The sequence below is a fragment of the Prionailurus viverrinus genome, chromosome B4, assembly GCF_022837055.1.
Source record: "Prionailurus viverrinus isolate Anna chromosome B4, UM_Priviv_1.0, whole genome shotgun sequence".
NCBI classification, from domain to species: Eukaryota; Metazoa; Chordata; class Mammalia; order Carnivora; family Felidae; genus Prionailurus; species Prionailurus viverrinus.
Genome location: NC_062567.1, coordinates 20,471,532 through 20,492,153, shown reverse-complemented (window position 1 = coordinate 20,492,153; position 20,622 = coordinate 20,471,532). Strand labels below are relative to the sequence as shown.

General features: G+C 35.5%; 1 protein-coding gene across 1 annotated transcript in view; it reads right to left on the bottom strand.

The window, feature by feature from the left end:
* The window catches only part of GPR158 (G protein-coupled receptor 158), a 420,554-nt gene that overhangs the window by 221,417 nt on the left and 178,515 nt on the right, over positions 1 to 20,622 (bottom strand). Inside the window, exon 3 of the mRNA XM_047864839.1 lies at positions 2,459 to 2,561. Coding sequence (XP_047720795.1) covers positions 2,459 to 2,561 — 103 coding nt within the window. The remainder of the gene's footprint in view (positions 1 to 2,458; positions 2,562 to 20,622) is intronic.

Genomic DNA, 20,622 nt, shown 5'->3' with positions numbered 1-20,622 from the left:
AAACTGTGGCCTCTTTTCCGTGGCTGCAGTATGTACAACACAGGAGTCTGATTTACACAGAGAAGCCGCCTTTTCTTAGAGAAAGTAGGTCCAGTGAAAAACACTGGCTTTTAAAATAAGGAAGAAAGTAGGAGTGTGCAAATTAAATAAAGATAAGTTGTTAAAGGTTAACTAGTTTCTCCTGGTGGTGTTGTAAGCAAATAGCATAGTCATTCTCTGGTTCTAAAATATTTAGATGTTTTATTTCAGTCACATAGTGGGAGCTGAGAACAAATGTGGGTAAACCAGATACAAAATACCTTCACCGAACATAAGCTAAAACCTATTCTCTTAATTCTTCAGTGTTGAATCATATGTTATGTCTGGACGATAAATGTGAAGAATGTCAAAGTGGCTCTGGTATTGCCATGGGTTGGTACACACAGATGCAAGGAAAAGCATATCCATCCTGAAAGTATGTTATCATCACTGCTATTGCATGCGTTTTCTATTGCTACATAACAAATTACTGGAAATTTGGGGGCTTAAAATACCTTTTCATTATTTCCCGGTTTCTGTTGATCAGAAGTGTGGACACAGTGTAACTGGGCTCTCTGCTTGGGGTCTCACTATGCTGAAATCAAGGTCTTGGCCTGGCTGAATTCTCCTCTGGAGCTCAGGATCCTCTTCCACATGTTTTCGGGCTTTGTGGAAAATTTTGTCGCTTGCAGCTGTAGAACCGAGGTCCATGTTTTCTTGGTTGCTGCCCATGAGATTTGCTCTCTGCTTCCAGAGGCCACTCTCAGGTTTTAGCCATGTGGCCCTCTCACGACAAGGTAGTTTACTTCTTCAAAGCCAACACTAGAACCTCTCTTCAGTCTGTTACTATGGGAAGGAATCTTACTGAGTGCAATGTAATCACATAGGTGACTATCACCTTTGCTAGATAATATAGCTTAAGCAAGGGAGTAACCAACTAACTGTATTCCGAGGTCCTACCCACACTTAAGAGGAAGGTATTGGACAGGGCATGTGGGAACAGAATCTTGGAGGCCATCCTAGAATGATACCTTTAACTACTAATCAGAACAAGGGCTTAACTCTGAACTATACAACTGAGGAGAGCGCAAAATGTTACTCATCTCCAGAGCCTAAAGTTAAATGTAAACAGACTCAATTCCAAGAATAATTTTTTCCAGGAGAAAATAAAACAGAACAAAAAAACCTCCGAATGTCTGCCAAAATTCCCAGAGGAAGAAGCTCAGGTCTCAATCTCAGTGTACCCTTTGAACGATGCCTAGTAGAAATGCAAACTCCTATATAGACTAATAATAGGGGCTGCAACGATTTGTGAATGACTATCTAAAAGATACCTAAACCTCAGTTTCCGTAATCCCAAACCCTAACTTCCTATAAAACCACCCCTTTTACCACTACGCTCTCTCTCTCTTTGTTACCATATCCAATAGCTGGCTACAAGCCAATGTGCTTGTTACCATATCCAATAGCTGGCTACAAGCGCAATGTGGCAACATTGCATTCTCTAGAGATAAAGTAAAAAAAAACAACATTCTAATTGTACCACTGACATTTTTTGGAATAGGAATATAATACCAGATAGTCAAGTTTTGATTCTGGAGTATACACCCTGTATGATCACCTCCCGTGGAATGTGAGTGGACCTGTAAATATGATGAGATAGTCTCTCCTTCGAATAGGTTACATTATCTGGCAAAGTGATGGGATAGTCACTCTCGTGATTACATTGTGTTATAGAAGCTTCAATCTGAGCGGAGTGAGGAAATTCTTTCGCTAGTGTTGAAGAAGTGAGCTGCAATGTTGTAAAAGGGTCACCTGGATAGGCCTTTAGGTAACTTTTAAAAGCTGAGAGGAAGCCCAGACTGACTAATATCTATCCAAAACATGGTGGCTTCAAGCATACTGTTCCAAGATATTGGCCTACATGAGTTTTCAAGAAGACCCTGGGCCTCATATCAGACCACGTCCCAGATGACACCTCAGTTTTAGCCTGGTGAGTCAGGGGACCAAGCTAACCTCTGACTAGAAAGGGAACCAATGGAAACTTGGTGATAATAAATTTGTGTCAACTTTGTGGTATTTCTTTATGCAGCATAGAAAACTAATACATAAACAAATTAATAAATAAATAAACTAGCAAAATGAGATTTAGGAACTTCCTGCAGCAACCGCTCTCAATAACTAAATCCCAAATGATCTTACTGCATAGCTACACTATTTTCAGGAAATGTACTGAAAACCAAAATATACATTTTTTTATGGTACTCCAGGGTACTACAGATGACAAACCAAAGCAAAAACTCCTTAAGGGTTGAAAGAATGTCAAACCAGTGGGGACTGAGATAAAGAACCCCAACAAAGTTAAAAGAAAATCTGAATAACTAATAATGGTGTATATTATGCATACTCATATATATGCACAGAAGCAAAGGGCACTTACTCGGGAGGTTGTTCAGTGAGAAGTCTTGAGGATGATAGAATCCTGCTTTGCAAATGCACTGATAGGCTCCAAGCACGAATCCTAGGCCTTTAATTGGCATACACTATGAAAAAGAAAAGACAGCAGTATAGTTGACCAGTTTATTTCACAGTATAAAGACTCACAGATATCCACCACTGCAAATGGTAACAGAAGTATCACGTTTTCCAGAAATAAAGTATCTCTTTTTTGAACTATTATTTTAGATTTGTTTGTCAACAGACATTTTTTTTAGAAGCAGCAAACTGAGTTACCTTTTAAATACATGCCGTTATGGTTGCAGGCACCACACAACTTTAACTCATTCAGTTGACATAGGGAGTAAATTTCTAGGCGCAGCTTTTGGGTTTGATGCCCCAAATAATCATCTGTTTGCTTTGAGAGGTATTTCCAAAGCCTATAAGAATGTCTTAAGAGAGATTCCGTGCTAAATACTTCTATCAAAGCAAAGGCAAGTAGGTAGGTAGGTAGGTAGGTAGGATGTGAGATGTGAAAATTGCTTCTCTGAATTAAATATTCATCAAATTTTCATCCTTGGAACAAAATAACACAAATTGGTGAAATATCAAAACAAGTAAACTTTAAAACACAAATTTAAAAGAGAAAAAAAGATGGAATAATGACACCAAGGGCTCTTTACCTAAAATCTGTTTTATAGATAAGTGTTCTACATGTACATAAATCTAAAAAATTGATCATTTTCCAAAGATGTCACATCAACAGACATAATAGGCATCTCCCAAAAGCTTAATCTTGGTTTCTTTCAAAGATATCCTTAAATCTCATAAAATTTGGCTTGACATACTTCATTTCTGCTACATTTCTTTTCAGCCCTCTACTAAGATGCCAATCCTTCAACTTTTAGCCATAATAATCAATTAGAAAATATACGATCTAATGGATTTCAAAGTTATAAAACATCCTTCTGATACAGAAGCCCTTAAGAGAAAACTCTAAATAATTTAAATAAGCTTCAATGATTAGTATCAAAATCAATATTACATACCATGAAAACTCCAAGAAATAGAAAAGTATTTTTATCTAAGGTAGCAAGAGTTAATACATGTTCTAAATTCAGACAGAACAAGAAAATATTAACAAAGAGCTTCCTTTTTTTTTTTTCAACGTTTATTTATTTTTGGGACAGAGAGAGACAGAGCATGAACGGGGGAGGGGCAGAGAGAGAGGGAGACACAGAATCGGAAACAGGCTCCAGGCTCTGAGCCATCAGCCCAGAGCCTGACGCGGGGCTCGAACTCACGGACCGAGAGATCGTGACCTGGCTGAAGTCAGACGCTTAACCGACTGCGCCACCCAGGCGACCCAACAAAGAGCTTTCTAAGAGATCTCTTTGAATATTTTATTTCATGACTTCTACCCCCACACTTTTTCTTTTTACCCAATACACAATTTTCAATTGAAAGCATAGTTCTTGACCCAGAGGAAGATACAAGAAGAGATAAGTACCAATCAATTCAACTGAATTGGCAAGTATTTATAAATTAGAAAATTAGGCTTAGAAAATTCCTATAGAACCTCACTGAAATAACATATACTATTTAAAAAGACCCAGTTACACAATAGGTCAGATCATATTTCTGAACTATATAAATAAAAAAAAAAACAATTATAGCATTTATTTTGGAGAAGCACTAGTATTACAAAAAGAACAAATTATATATGTGGTCAGTTAGAAAATATGGATTTGAATTATGACTTTATTACTAACTACTTTTGTGAACTTAGGATGTTCTCATAACTTCTCTGAACCTCAGTTTTTTTTTTAAAATGTAAGAACAACCATTCAGTCAAATTCATGTACATTTTGAAGAAGGCAGAAACACCAAGATGTCCTAATAAATTAAATATAGGGTTTGAAAGGAAGAGAAGAATAAAGGACTTTATTCTGGTTTTCTGGCCTGAGCAACCTTAAGACGGGAGCTGCCATCATTGAGTGAGGAAAGGCTCTTGATAGAGTAGATTTGGAAGAAAGAGCAGAAGTTCAGTTTTGCAAATGTTAAGTGTGAAGTGTCTATTTAAAATTTAATTGTAGATATCAAATAGGCAGGCTGATAAAGTAGTATGGAGCTTAGGAGAGATGTCTGGGCTGTATAATTTGGGATTGATTTGCACAAAGATGAGAGATAAAGCTATAGAATCAGGTAAGACTAGATCACTAAGAGAGTGCCTATTGGCTATGAAGGACAGAGGTCCAAAGTGGTGAGAGGACACCCTAGAACTAAAACGTTAGGCAGAAAGGAAAAAACAAAGGAAACTCAGAAGAGTAATTCAATGGGGGTATCATTATCTCATTAACTAGATTGTGATTCTATGAGCATAACATGTGAAATTTCTTGTAAATTACATTTAGCAAACATTCATCCAGCATAGATTTATCCAGGTAAACTAAGTCTTACATACTAAGAATACAGTGGTGTAGTTTAAATATTCTGCCTCACTGGAGTTTGGAGGTTAATGCTATTCCTTCAAATAACACTAAATTCCCTGATAATGTGACAGCACTGCAAGTTTTCATTTGAAAACTTTAAATGTTTAAGGCAGATCTGAAAGTTTATTAGAACAAGAATATCTCTTTACAATAAACTAACTCTAAGGTTGAAATAAAAATAAAGGTTAAAAAACCTAACTGGTCAGATAAATATGACCAAATATAAAGTCTCTTAAACATTAAAAAAAAAAGTTTTCCAATCTTACTATGGAAAACACAGCAATATGAATTATTAGTTACCTCAAACTTTTTTGTCCTTTTCTTAAATTACTTTATATTTTCAAAGGAAAGTAAAAAGCATTCAGTCAGTTAACATCAATATAAGAATATCATCCTGTGTACTTCTTCCAAGATTGTAGGACCCCATGGAACCCAATGTGCTATTACTTATATACATCTGTCTTACTTAGAATATAAAAGTGATCCAGGCTTATTTTTCTACTAATAATTATAAACTTGCAATCAACTTGCAACGCTTTCTTGCTCCATCCACCATCAAGATTCCCTAACTTTGCCATCTCCCAACCAAACTTACACATTTCCAAGATTAGGTAACTAGGTTAGTATTCAAACTAGTTTTTAAAATTCCACATAAGTATGGTGACTCCAAACTAGTTTTTAAAAATCTACATAAGTATGGTGACTCCTCAACCAATGTTGACCATATTTGGACTGAGGAGCTGCTTTCTGCAATTTTTCTCCTGAGGGATTTAGAATTTAAAAAAGATCTTCAACCTAATATAGGAAAAAATTCTTCAGAATTTTACTCTAATTTAGCATTCACTTAAAAATATTCATTTTATGTATTCAAGACATTCATGTTAGATATTCAAATCTAAACCTTTCTACTTTATCTTCATAGAAGTCCAAGAAAGTAGAAATGGAAAAAAGCAACACTTCTTCCTCCACGAAAGTAGCAGTTCCGTGATAGCCTTTGATAAACACTAAGCTTCTTATATTAAGACTTACAGTATCTCTGTGAGTGAGGTAGCTACTCACAAGATTGGATGCCCTCTTTGATAAAACCAAAATGCTCATACTTACCAAGCCATGAGCAGAGATATATTAAGGGTAGTCTCAACAACATACAATTAAAGTCACATTCCTAGGAGTAATTCAGATCCAAATGGAAAGAGATGGTGGTCAAGAGTGTAGAGCAAAATAGATTCCCAGAAATATACAGCCTATCAAATCTGAGTTATGAAGAAATAAAAATTCTGAACAGATTTATAACTAGTAAGGAGACTGAATCAGTCATCAAAACCTCCCAATGGAGAAAAAAAGCCCAGGACCAGGAGGCCTCAGTGGACAATTCTACCAAATCTTTAAAGAAAAATTAACACTAAACTTTTCCTCAAACTTTTCTAAAATAATTCCTAATTCATTTTATGAAGCCAGAATTACCCTTATATCAAAGTCGGACAAAGATACTATAGGAAAAGAAAACTACAGACGAATATTCCTGATTAATATTGATGTGAAAATCTTCAACAAAATAATTGCAAACCAAATTCAGCACATTAAAAGGACTACACACCATAACCAAGTGGGACTTATTCCTGGAATGTAATGATAATTCAACTTACAAATCATTCAATGTAATACACCATTGTAATACACCACATTGACCAAATGAAAGACAAAAACTACATGATCATTTCCATTCATTTATAAACAGCATTTGACAAAATTGAACACACTTTCATGATAAAAACACTCACCAAACTAGGAATAGAAAGAAACTATCTCAACATAATAAAGGCCATATATGAAAAGCCTATGGTTAACATCATACCCAATGGTGAAAGCCTGAAAGATTTTCCTCTAAGATCAGAAACAAGACAAAGCCACTTCTTTTTTTTTTCTAATATATTTTTATTTATTTTCAGAGATAGAAGGAGGGAGTATGAGTGGGGGAGGGGCAGAGAGAGAGGATGAGAAAGAGAATCCCAAGCAGGCTCCATGCTGCCAATGTGGAGCCTGATGCTGCTCAATCTCACAACCATGAGATCATGACCTGGTCTGAAATCAAGAGTCAGACCTTTAAGCAGTCAAGTCACCCAGGCACCCCAGGCCACTGTCACTTCTTCAGCATTACTGGAAGTCCTAGGCAGAATAATTGGAAACAAAATAAAAGGCATCCAAAAAAGAAAGGAAGAAGGACAATTATCTGTTTGCAGAAGACATGACTATATGTATAGAAAACCCTAAAGATTCTATCAAAAAAAAACCTATTAGAATTAATAAATATATTAAGGTAAGTTTTAGAATACAAATATAACATACAAAAAAATTCATTGAAGTTCTATACGCAAAACAATCACAATTCAGAAAGGGCATTAAAAAAAAATCCCATTTATAATAGCTTCAAAACTAATGGGGTGCCTAGGTGGCTCAATTGGTTAAGTGACCACCTTCGGCTCAGGTCATGATCTTGTGGTTCATGAGTTCAAGGCCCATGTCGGGCTCTGTGTTGACAGCTCAGAGACTGGAGACTGCTTCGAATTCTGTGTCTCCCTCTCTCTCTGCCCCTTTCCCACTCATGTTCTATCACTCTCTCTCAAAAATAAACAAACATTAAAAAAATAAAAAAAATCGGGGCACCTGGGTGGTTCAGTCAATGGAGTGTCTGACTTCTGTTCAGGTCATGATGTGTCTCTTTCTCAAAAATAAATAAATATTTAAAAAAATAAAAAAATTTAAAAAAGAATAACATACTGAGGAATAAACTTAACCAAACTGAAAAATACAAAACATGGCTGAAAAAAATTAAACATGCAAACACCTGGCCTGATAGCCATGTTCGTGGATTGGAAGACATAACACTGCTAAAATTCCCATGCTACCTCAAACAATCTCTATTAAAGTCCCTAAAAAAAATCCCAATGACAGTTTTTACAGAAACAGGAAAAAAAAACATCCTAAAAATCATATGGAATCTCTAGAACCCCAAATACAGCAACCTTGAAAATGGAGAACAAATTTAGAGGTCTCACATTTTCTAATTTCAAAAACATTTACAAAGCTAAATAATCAAAACAGGGTGGTATTGGCATAATGGCAGATGTATACAGCAATGGCACAGAATACAGGGCCCAGAAATAATCATATATAAAAAGTCATATATACATAAATCATATATAATGATCAAATGATGTTTGCAATGATGTTTCCCCATCCAATGGGGAAAAATGGGCAATCTCTTCAACAAATGGTGCTGGGGAAACTGAATATCCACATGCAAAAGAATTAAGCTGAACTCTTACCTTATAGCATACACAAGAATTAAGTTCAACATGGATTAAAGTTCTAAACATAAGGCCTAAAACCATGAAATTTCTAGAAAGAAACAGGGGAAAACCTTCATGATACTGGGTTTGGGAATGATTCCTTGGTTATGGCATCAAAAGCACAGGCAACAAAAGCCAAAAAAAAAAAAAGCAAATGGGACTACATTAAAGTTTTAAAAATTTCATTCAACCTATAGAATGAGAGAAAAGATTTGTAAACCATGTATCTGATAAGGGTTTAATATCCAGAACATATAAAAACTACAATTCAACAACAAATCACCTGATATAAAAATGAGCAAAAGATTTGAATAGACATGTCTACATAAAGGACATACAAATGGCCAAGATGCACATGAAGAGATGCTTGATATCACTAATCATTAGAGAAATTCAAATCAAAACCACAATGAGGTATTAGTCTATACCCGTTAAGATGGACACTATTGATCAAAAAAAATAACAAATACCGATAAGGCTGTGGAGAAATTAGAATCCTTATGCACTGTTGGTGAGAATATAAAATGGTGCAGCCAATTTACATGTTTTAAGAAACAACATGGAGTTTCCTTAAAAAATTAAAAACAGAACTGCCATGTGATCCAGCAGTCCCACCTCTAGGTATGTATCCAAAATAGTTGAAAGCAGGATCTTGAAGAAATGTTAAATAATCATATTCACTGCAGCATTACACACAATAGCCAAGAGGTAGAAACAACTCAAATGTTTACCAATGGATGTGCTAATACATACAACGGAATTACTACTTAGTCTTAAAAAAAGAAGGAAATACTGTCACAGGCTTCAACATGGATGGACCTTGAAGATGTTATGCTAAGTAAAATAGGCCATTCACAAAAAGATAAATACCATATGATGTCACTTATATGTGGCATCTACAGTAATTAAATTCATAGAAAAAGAAAACAATGATGGTTGCTAGAGACTGAGAGGGGAACAGAGTTAGTGGACATGGCATTTCAGTTTTGCAAGAGGAAAAAGTTCTAGAGATCTGTTACAAAACAATGTGAATATAGCTAACCTACTGAACTGTACACTTAAAAATGGTTAACATGGTAAATTTTATATCATGTGATTTTGCCACAATTAAAAATTTAAAAAAAGAATTTAGAGCAAAATGGTCTTTTTCCTCAACAATGTGTATGTAAACATTACAGATCATGTTGCAACACAGAATTGGCATGATATGGAATTCATCTCAGCTCCTGGTGAACGTAACCACAAAACAAAACCTGGCTGGCTTGACAGCCATGAAGATTTTGTATGAAGGTACTACTGAGCAGTGCAGTGGCTAAAACAAAGGCTAAACTTAGGTATGTCAGGCATTTAATAGAAACAATGCTTGTGCCTAAGGATCATATTTACATATAATTCTGAAGAAAAACCAATTTGGACCCAAAGGAGGAGGCAAAAAAAATGCAAATACAATAAAACTGATATAATTTGGGGCGTCTGGGTGGCTCAGTCGGTTGAGCGTCTGACTTCAGCTCAGGTCATGATCTCGCAGTTCTTAGGTTCTAGCCCGCGTCAGGCTCTGTGCTGACAGCTCAGAGCCTGGAGCCTGTTTAGGATTCTGTGTCTCCCTCTCTGCTCCTCTCCTGCTCACACTCTGTCTCTCTCTATCTCAAAAATAAATATAAACATTAAAATTTTTTTTAAAAAACATATAATTAAAAATCCTCTAGAAATGGGTCTTTCAATACCTTTTTTTTAAAGTTTGTTTTTGAATCTTCTTAAAATATAAAACACTTCTTGTCTTCTCTGAACTGAGCACCATGAAGAGAATTTAACATTTTCTTCCTGAGTCAGAATCATTACTCTGAACACTAGGTACTAAACTATGCTGAAATACACTAATGCCCTCTGGAGCTGTTCAAAGTTTATGGCTATTTTTTCATACACTAAATACTAAGACTGCTGAACTTTTTGAGTTCTTATGCTTAGTTTTTATGTTTTTTCCTTTTTCCTTAATTTGAAAACCAAGTGTCATATTTTAAATGTAAAATATGCTAGAACTGTCTTTTCCCTTCTAATTTATAGTTATAATTACCTGTATACCTGGAAACTAGATCACCAAGCATAAAAAGCAAGAGTATTTGAAATAATAAATAACAAAGCAAGAATAAGTAAGATAATAGTTAATATTTTCTAAGTGTTTACTATATGCCAGACACTGTTCTAATGCCTGCACAAGTATTAATACGTTTAATTCTATATCAATTTTATTATCTCCATCTTAAAGATAAAAAAGTGAGGCACAGACCATTAAAGTAGCTTGCCCAAAGCCACAGAGCTAGTGACTGACAGAGCCTGGATTCAACCCCAGGGGTCGGGCTCCAGAGTAATAACTACTTTCCACAAAATACAGGTGCATAGTAGCATTCTATAAACAAGAGTGGATGTCACCACTTGAAATCTATCTTGATCGTTCTAAGACTTTTATTTTTCCATTTTTCTGGGTTTGGGGCAATATTCCAAATGGATCATTTTGCTGGATTTTGTATGAAGTTACTTTAGCTTCAGGTAAGTGAAGATTATTAACTTTAATATATATATGTATATATATATATATATATGAATTTAATGATTATATATAATAATTTAATATATATGATATAAATATTATACATACATATATATATATATATATATTTAAGACATGCATTTAATTCTTGTACCTGTTACAAATTTTAAAAATAAGCCTCTGCCTTCCCAATGCAGAGTTGCTTAGCTCAGATTTTATAAAATAATCTTCAATTTAGGGCATACCAGTGAAGTATGTCTTCTGTAACTGAACTTCTGGAAACAGAAGCCCCTCTGGTTCTAAGGAGAATCATGAGGCCAGTTCATAGATGCTTAATCCCAAACCAAACTCAGCAAACACAGCAATGGAGACCAAGGCCTTCCATGGTAGACTAGGCTGTCATTTCTTCCCCTTTAGTGGCAAAAGCATGCCTGTTCTGCTTAGACAGAAGCCTTGCCTAACTCAGACAAGATTTCCTGCTGTATTGAACTGACCGAACCTTATTCAAAATGCAGATGGCAACAACCAGAGGGATAAAGGAAGAGTCTTGACATTGGCAAGATGAAGTAGTAACTTCATCTTCTAGATTATTTTTAAAAGCAGCTTTTTTCTTTTACTCTGTCTTTGTAACTTGTGAAGAAATACTGTAAAATGTTGAATGTGTTAATTTGGGAGTGGGTTTGCGGGGACATCGTACTAAAACAGGTGGCTCTTCTCCACAACTATTTGCAAGTTTATTAAAAACAAAAGGAAAATACTCTAAGCGAGGAAATCTAAAAGGCCTCCAGGCAATGATAGGATACATATCACCCACAAATTTCATCAAACAATCCTCCAAGAAAACAAGAACTCATGAATAACAAATCATGCCGTTTTTCACCAGGGAGAGAAAGAACTATGCTTTGTCTCTATTATTCATTAGTTGCTAGAATCTAGTTTAAAAAGTATGATGGACTGGGGCAGGATAGGGGGAGAGGAATGACGGGATGTTTTACTTCATGATATGGTTAAAATTAAAAACAAGATTTTTCTATTATTAATTTTTGACATGTGTTTGTTGTCAGTGGAGCCAGCTCTCAAAAAACAGGGCTAAACGATGACGATGCAGCATCTGGCTCAGACACATTGTAAGTCTACACACTTCACACTGACACAGCAAGATGCTTTGTGGGAGTTGAAACTGACTCTGGGAAATGTCAGGATTGTATCTCATTGAGTAAGCAAACCCAGCTTTCCAGACCCTACTACAGAAATAGCCCCAAAGACTCAAGAAACATAGTTCTTAATGTGCTCAACACTTAAAAAAACTACACACTGCTCTGCCCTAAACTCCAAACTCACTAAGAAGCACCTATGTTCTACCTTTGATACCCCATGTTTCCTGTGGCCACAGCTCAAACCACTGGGAATTTTCTGTTCATTCTTGACTTAATTTAGCTCTTGCTTACTAAACTTCATCGTACGCTATTTGCTTCAGTAACAAAGAGGAACAAAGTTCTCAGAGCACAACCCACAAGCACCAAAGCAAATCAGAGTTGCTGTATGGTGCTGTGCCCTGTTGACCACTAAATGGCCTCCTAAAGCCACTAAAAGGTATGTTTGGAGGAGTCCATCTTCAAGCATTTTTATAGAATCACTTGTTCAAATATAAATTGCTGTTCTAAGAACAAAAATTAACAAAAGAATATATGTAATATGATTTCAATTTTATAAAATTCTTTTATAAAGTCCTGTTTAGGGATATATACATATGTGAAACTAAAGAACAGAGTGATAACACAAAATTCAAGATAATGATTACTTTTTGGTGGGGCAGATGAGTGTAGGATGAGGGAGGAGTATACAGGGAGTTTCTGAGGTACAGGTAACAAGCTATTTTTTTAAAGTTTACTTCTTTGTTTTGAGAGAGAGAGAGAGAAAGAGAGAGCATGCACAAGGGGGGAGGAGCAGAGAGAATCCCAAACTGGCTCTGCACTTGAGCACAGAGCCAGATGCAGGTCTTGATTTCAGGAACCAAACTGTGAAATCATGACCTGAGCCGAAAAAAATCAAGAGTCAGACTCTTAACCAACTGAGCCACTCAGGTGCCCTGTAACAATCTATTTTTTAACCTGAATAGTTGGTACAATCTTTACTGCAATATCCCCAACTCCAAGCACAGTGCTTGATGTACAGTAGGTACCAAAAAATATTACTAAAATGAGAGAAGGAAGGAACTGACTTTAATTTCTAGCTATGATACATCGTCGTGTAGCAGGATGACGTTCCCACCAAAAACAATGAAAATGTCTAGATAAGTGAAAGAAAAAAAAAAGAAGGGGGGGGAGGAGAGAAAGAAACAAACTAACCTACCTACCCATGTGGAGGCATCAGAAAACTGCAAATGGAGCCAAAATTGAAGGGCCAAGATCATAGAAAGAAGGAAAATGCATAGATATTCCATATTCTCCATTTCTGAGTCAAACATAATATTTGATAATATGAGGCAGTGGGGAAAGACTAAGAATCTGACAGATGGAAGCTGGTGAGAGGTAGAGAAGCCAGAAAAATTAGATAATCTCACAGGCCTGAGGATGAAAAAAATAATCAGTTTGGGGGCTGCAAAAATACTCAACCCTAAAGACAAAATCCCAGACATAATGCGAGGACAGAAGACTAAGTTTCAAAAATGCTTATTAAATTTTTAAGTTGCCTAAGTTGCAAGTCCAAGAAGCAAAGCAGGAACTGAAGAGAAACAGGGTTGAATTTCTGGCAACAATACAACGTTAAACTCCTGAACTGGAGTTTAGGACCTTCCAAGGACAAAGGGCTCTAATAAATATCCGAGGTTCTCAGTAAGCCCCTGGAATATCATACCCTGGCAATAAGAGTAAATAAATATTCTGAGCTTTTCACAGACTTCTGTCCATTTTGGTATATATCAAGGACTACTTGGGTTAAGGTGATCTCTCCCTATCTAGTAAAGCATCATAGACAGGATAGAGCCTCTCTGGAAGAAGGCAATGCATACAGAACCACTATGACAACATAATATCTGGCATTAACTCTCAAATTACCAAATACACCAAGAGAAAAACAGACAATATAAAGTGTTTCACAAATGAGTACATACTCAAGTTACTGAGAGAGATTTTTAAATAACTATAATCACTACGTCCAAGAGAAGAGAAGACAATAATATAAAATTTCCCCAGAGAATTAAGAGTACACTTATTTTGATGAGTACTCAGTAATATATGGAATTGTTAAATCACTATATTGTACACCTGAAATTAATATAACACTGTATGTTAACTACACTGGAATTAAAATAAAATAAAATTAAATATAAAATATAAAATAAAATTTCTCCAGGGAACTGGAATCTATTTTTTTAGAAAAAGAGTAATATAGATATTCTAGAACTAAAAAAAAAAAAAAAACAAGATTGCCCACCAGAAAAGAAAGGATAAGCTAAGTCAAATAGAGATTAGCAGAAAATATCCAGTCTGAAGTTTAAAAAATAAATAATAGAAAAGAACACAAAGAATATATGGTTTATAGTAAATCTGACATATATGAATTTGGAGTCATATAAAGAGAGAAGAGAAACAAAAGTGGACATTTTTCCTAGCAATCTATTTTTATATCTAAGTGCTTGTTAAACAAGTATGGCCATTTTGTGAACTATTCTGCATGTATATTGGACATCAATAAAAGTTTTAGAGAATAGCCAAGTACACTATGAGAAACCACTTCACACACTTTAGGATGGGTAACATAAAAAGCAAACAATAACAAGTACTGGTGAGGATGCTACCATCCCAGTGGGCTTGGAGGGCACAGCATCAAATATTATTCTTGAACCTTAAGATCTAATGAAATTTGCCTTGCTAAGTTTTGAACTTGCTTGAGACTTATCTCTCCTTTCCTCCTTCTGATTTCTCCTTTTTATTTATTTTTTTAATTTTTTTTTAACTTTTATTTATTTTTGAGACAGAGAGAGACAGAGCATGAACAGAGGAGGAGCAGAGAGAGAGGGAGACACAGAATCCGAAACAGGCTCCAGGCTCTGAGCTGTCAGCACAGAGCCCGACGCGGGGCTCGAACTCAGGGACCCTGAGATCGTGACCTGAGCCGAAGTCGGACGCTTAAGCGACCAAGCCACCCAGGTGCCCCAGATTTCTCCTTTTTAAAACAGGGATGAATGTCTACCTTATCCCTGTTCGTTGTCGAAAGTCTTCAGAAAGGAAGCCTGAACCCGAAAGAAGACACATAAATAAGAAAAAAGAAATGTTAAAAACAGATGGTATCTTTAACATACTTCATTATTTAAAAATTTTTATATAAGTTCCAGCTAGTTAACATACACAATGTAATATTGGTTTCAGGTATACAATACAGTGATTCAACACTTTCATAAAATACCTGGTGCTCATCACAAGTAAACTCCTTGATCCCCAACACTTGTTTAACCCATCACTCTACCCCCTCCCCTCTGGCAACCATCAATTTGCTCTCTATAGTTGAGAGTCTGTTTGATGGCAGGGGGCACAGCCGGTTAAGCCTCTGACTTGACTTCTGCTCAGGTCATGATCTCGCGGTGTGTGGCATAGAGCCCAAATCGGGCTTAACGCTGGCAGCACAGAACCTGTTTGGGATTCTCTCTCTGCCCCTTCCCTGCTCATGCGCTAAATAAATAATAAATAAGTCTGTTTCTTGGTTTGCCTCTTTCTCTCTCTCTTTCTCTCTCTCTCTCTCTCTCTCTCTCTCTCTTTTTTTTTTTTTTTTTTTGATGTGGATAAAGGAACACCCTCTTGCACTGTCAGTAGGAATACGAACTGGGTGCAGCCACTCTGGAAAACAGTATGGAGGTTCCTCAAAAAGTTAAAAACAGAACTGTTCTATGGTCCAGCAATTGTACTACTAGGTATTTACCCAAAGAATACAAAAATACTAATTCAAAGGGATACATGCATCCCAATGTTTATAGCAGTATTATCCACAATTGTTAAATTATGGTAACAGCTCAAGTGTCCATCAATTGATGAATGGATAAAGAGAATATGGTATACATACAATAATGGAATATTACTCAGCCAAAAAAAAAGAATGGAATCTTGGGGTGCTTGGGTGGCTCAGTTGGTTAAGTGTTCAACTTCAGCTCAGATCATGATCTGACAGTTCATGAATTCGAGCCCCACATCAGGCTTGCTGCTGTCAGTGCAGAGCCCGCTTTGGATCCTCTGTCTTCCTCTCTCTTTGTCTTCCCCACCTCCCAGCCCCACTGCTCTCTCCCTCTCTCTCTTTCTCAAAAATAAACATCAAAAAAGAATGAAATATTGCCATTTGCAATGACATAGATGGAGCTACAGACTATTATGCTAAGTGAAATCAGTCAGAGAAAGACAAATACCATATAATTTCACTCATATATGGAATTTAAGAAACAAAACAGATGAGGAAAGGGAAAAAATGAAATACATACTTCAAATAAAACATTGATTGTCAAATTGAATTGAACAAACTCAAAGGCTGCTAGCAAGAGATACATTTTAAATAAAGACATGGGGTGCCTGGGTGGCTCAGTCAGTTAAGCATCCAACTTTGGCTCAGGTCAAGATCAGAGTTCATGAGTTCCATCCAGCCCCATATCAGGCCCTGTGCTGAGAGCTCAGAGCCTGGAGCCTGCTTTAGATTCTGTGTCTCCCTGTATCTCCCTGCTCTTCCCCTGCTCTCTCTCAAAAATAAACATTAACATTTTTTTAATAAAGACATAAGTATTTTAAATAAAAGGATGGAAAGTATATTATCTTATTTGGATATCCACAAATCCTGAAATAAGGATTTGAATAAAATACTTTATTTCATAGGTAATTCCATGAAACTGAAGAAAGGGAGTAAAGGAGACAGGAAAAGAAAGACAGAATCAAATAAATGATGCTTCATCTAGAGAATTGCCAGTCTGAGAATTGGGACTTAACTCCTCTAGAGAATTCTGGAAACCACCTTAGAATAAGAGCTAAGCTACCTAAACTAGCTAAGAGCTACCCACCTGAGTGTGGTTTACAGCTATTCTCAAGGATATTAATTCTCTGGCACTTGAACTTTCCATAGTCTAGCCAACAGACAGTCCCTAGGCAAATGGAAATCCAGCCTGTGCTCTACAATCAGTGGTAAGACCGAAAGAAAATGAGTGGCATGTTGGCAGATATGCAAAGAATATAGCATGTAAACATATACCAAAGAAAGCTGTGTAGGTACACTAGTATCAAAGTTGATTTTTTTTAAGTCAAGAAGTATTACTAGAGATAAAAAGGATATCAAATTCTTAGGAATATATTACAATCTAAATCTATCTGCATCTAAAAAGATAGTTTCAAAATATATAGAGTAATAAATTAAAGATGTCTGAGTAACCTCTTCATATACAAAAGACATACCTCATTAAGAGAAATTAAAGAAAATATAAATAAATGAAAAGATACACCCATCTTCATGGATTAAAAGACTAATGATTATCAAGATGTCCAATCTCCACATTTAATCTAGGGCATAATACGCTTCCAATAATATGATTGTAAATTTCATATGGAAAGTTATAAGGAAATAGGCCCCTTGGCAAAGGGCCAAAAATACCAAGGGAACTTAACAACAACCCCTCAAAGAATGGCTTTCTAGGATTTCAAGACTCTTTGTAAAGCAACAGTAATGGTAATAATGTGGTATTGGCATGAGTCAAGAAAAATTATACGAAGATCCAAAATAGAAAGTTTAGAAGCAAACCCAAGGAACATGTGATTTATGACAAAGGTGGTTCTGGAGAGCAGTAGAGGAAAGAACAGTCTTTTCAATAAATTGTGTTGGGTCTCAAAATGAACAAATCAGGAGACTATAGATGCTGGAGAGGATGTGGAGAAACGGGAACCCTCTCACACTGTTGGTGGGAATGCAAATTGGTGCAGCCACTCTGGAAAACAGTATGGAGGTTCCTCAAAAAATTAAAAACAGACCTACCCTATGACCCAGCAATAGCACTGCTAGGAATTTACCCAAGGGATACAGGAGTACTGATGCCTAGGGGCACTTGTAGCCCAATGTTTAGAGCAGCACTCTCAACAATAGCCAAATTATGGAAAGAGCCTAAATGTCCATCAACTGATGAATGGATAAAGAAATTGTGGTTTATATACACAATGGAGTACTACGTGGCAATGAGAAAGAATGAAATATGGCCCTTTGTAGCCACGTGGATGGAACTGGAGAGTGTGATGCTAAGTGAAATAAGCCATACAGAGAAAGACAGATACCATATGTTTTCACTCTTATGTGGATCCTGAGAAACTTAACAGAAACCCATGGGGGAGGGGAAGGGTAAAAAAAAAAAAAAGAGGTTAGAGTGGGAGAGAGCCAAAGCATAAGAGACTGTTAAAAACTGAGAACAAACTGAGGGTTGATGGGGGGTGGGAGGGAGGGGAGGGTGGGTGATGGGTATTGAGGAGGGTACATTTTGGGATGAGCACTGGGTGTTGTATGGAAACCAATTTGACAATAAATTTCATATATTGAAAAAAAAATTGTGTTGGGTCTCATGGCTATTCATATGGAGAAATATGAAACATCTTCCTATTTCTCAACATATATAAAAATAAGATCTAAATGTGCAACACAAAACAAGCTTCTAGAAAAGAGCATAAAAGCACATCTTCATGATTTAGAGGCAGTATTAAATGTAAAAAAATACATTAAAATTTAAAAATACTTTTGATCAGCAAATAGATAAAATTTATAAAGTAAAAAGTCAAGTTGCAAAGAGAAAGTATTTCAACATATATGATAAAAATAGTTCATATCTAGAATATGAAAAAATTTACACATCAAAACATTCCAATGTAAAATTGAGCAAAAGTTTAAATGGCATGTCACAATGGTTAATAAACATATAACAGTTTCCAATCTCATTAGTCTTTAGAGAAAAGCAATTTTAAAATAACTAACACATACCAAAATGGCTAAAACTTAAAAATTGACAATCCAAGTATTAGTGAGGAAATAGAATAAGTAGAACCTCATATAATACTGGCAGACATATAAATTGATACAATTCTTTTGGAATTGAATTTGGCATTACCTACTAAATTTGAAAATAACTAATCCTGTTATCCAGCTATTTCAATCCTAGGTATATACCCAAATGAAAGATATGCAGTCTCCAACAGACATGCAAAAAAGGCTGCACTGTTTCTCTAAAACTTATAAAAAGCCAAATGTTCCTCTAAAGTAGAATGAATAAACTGTGTTCTATTTACCTAATAGAATACTATACAGCAATGAAAATAAACTAATGCTATATGTAACTGCATGGATGAATCTCTCAAACAATGTTGAATAAAATAAGTCATGTATGCTACATTATTCTATTTACATAGTGTTTAAAAACAGAGAAATGCAATGTTTAGTGTTAAAAGGCAGGACATTTGCTAATTTGGGGAATAGTGAGGACAAGGTGATGGGCAGGGGCACAAGAAGGCCTTCTGGGTACTGGTAATGTTTTTTGTCTTGAAATATGGGGTACTTAAAAAAGTGTGTTCCTTTTGTGACAATTCATTGTGCTGTATACTCATGATTTTGTACTTTTACACAATGCTTTTTATTTCAATAAAAATTATAAAATTAATATTATGCCATACTTCTGCCTCCTCCCACAAATCTTTTAGTTCCCTACTCTTTCACCTGTCATAGAAATTCTAATTTTTATTATTTTTATTTATTTGAAAGAATCATAACATTCTGTTCATTACGATTTTGCTAAAAGAGAAAGGATCTATATACTGATATTGAAGGAGGAAGCCTCTGGACATTAAAAGCAATTATATAAAAAATTATGTAAAATTCAGAATGTGTTTGCATGCACTCAGTACTTGGCTGCCTCTCAAGTATTTAGAATCTCAATGTACATTTGCATTTCCCCAGTGAAATTTTAGAGGCTTTTTCAATAGTAATTAGCAAATCAGCTACAAAATAAAGGGCATAGGGCTAAACCAAAAGCCAGGAACCACACTGCCTAATAAATGCTAAATCAAACTAAATGCTATATTCTCAAGTGGCATTGAGCTTTTCTTTTATGATGGGGAAAAAATAAAATATTATTTATCACTCACAAAGAAAACCATTTTAATTGGTATAATTGCTATCATTCTCAGCTGAAAAAGATGCAAGATTCTTTAAACAATTTATCTTATCCTAGAAAAAATTTCAAGATGCGTGAATGTCCTTAGTTCATCATTGAACTGCACACGAAAAAGTTATTTTTCTAAATAGGACAACTTTTAAGTAAATATTTAACAATTAAAATATTGATGATAAATCTTCTTTAACTTTATAATTAAAATAAGCCTCTCCAAATAATCTGTATAACATTCAAAGTCCTGCATACACTCCTTAAAATCATAGAAATCTAGTATGCTTTTGCCTTTCCTGCTGTTCTAAACCTAATTCTGACCAAAACAAAACAAAAACAAAACAAAATAACAACAACAACAACAACAAGACACATTTGGATGGAAATATAAAGTAGCTATACCATTTTAGCATTCCTAGTATCTGCAAGTGTCAAATGTCAACTATAAATGACATGTACCCTAGACTTTAAGAAGATAGACTTTTAAAAGCAGGCCTTAAGAAAGAAAAGCAAAGCTGGAGGCATCACAATTCCAGATTCCAAGTTATATTACAAAGCTTTAATGAACAAAACAGTATGACACTGGCACAAAAATACACAGATAAATAGAAAGAATAGCAA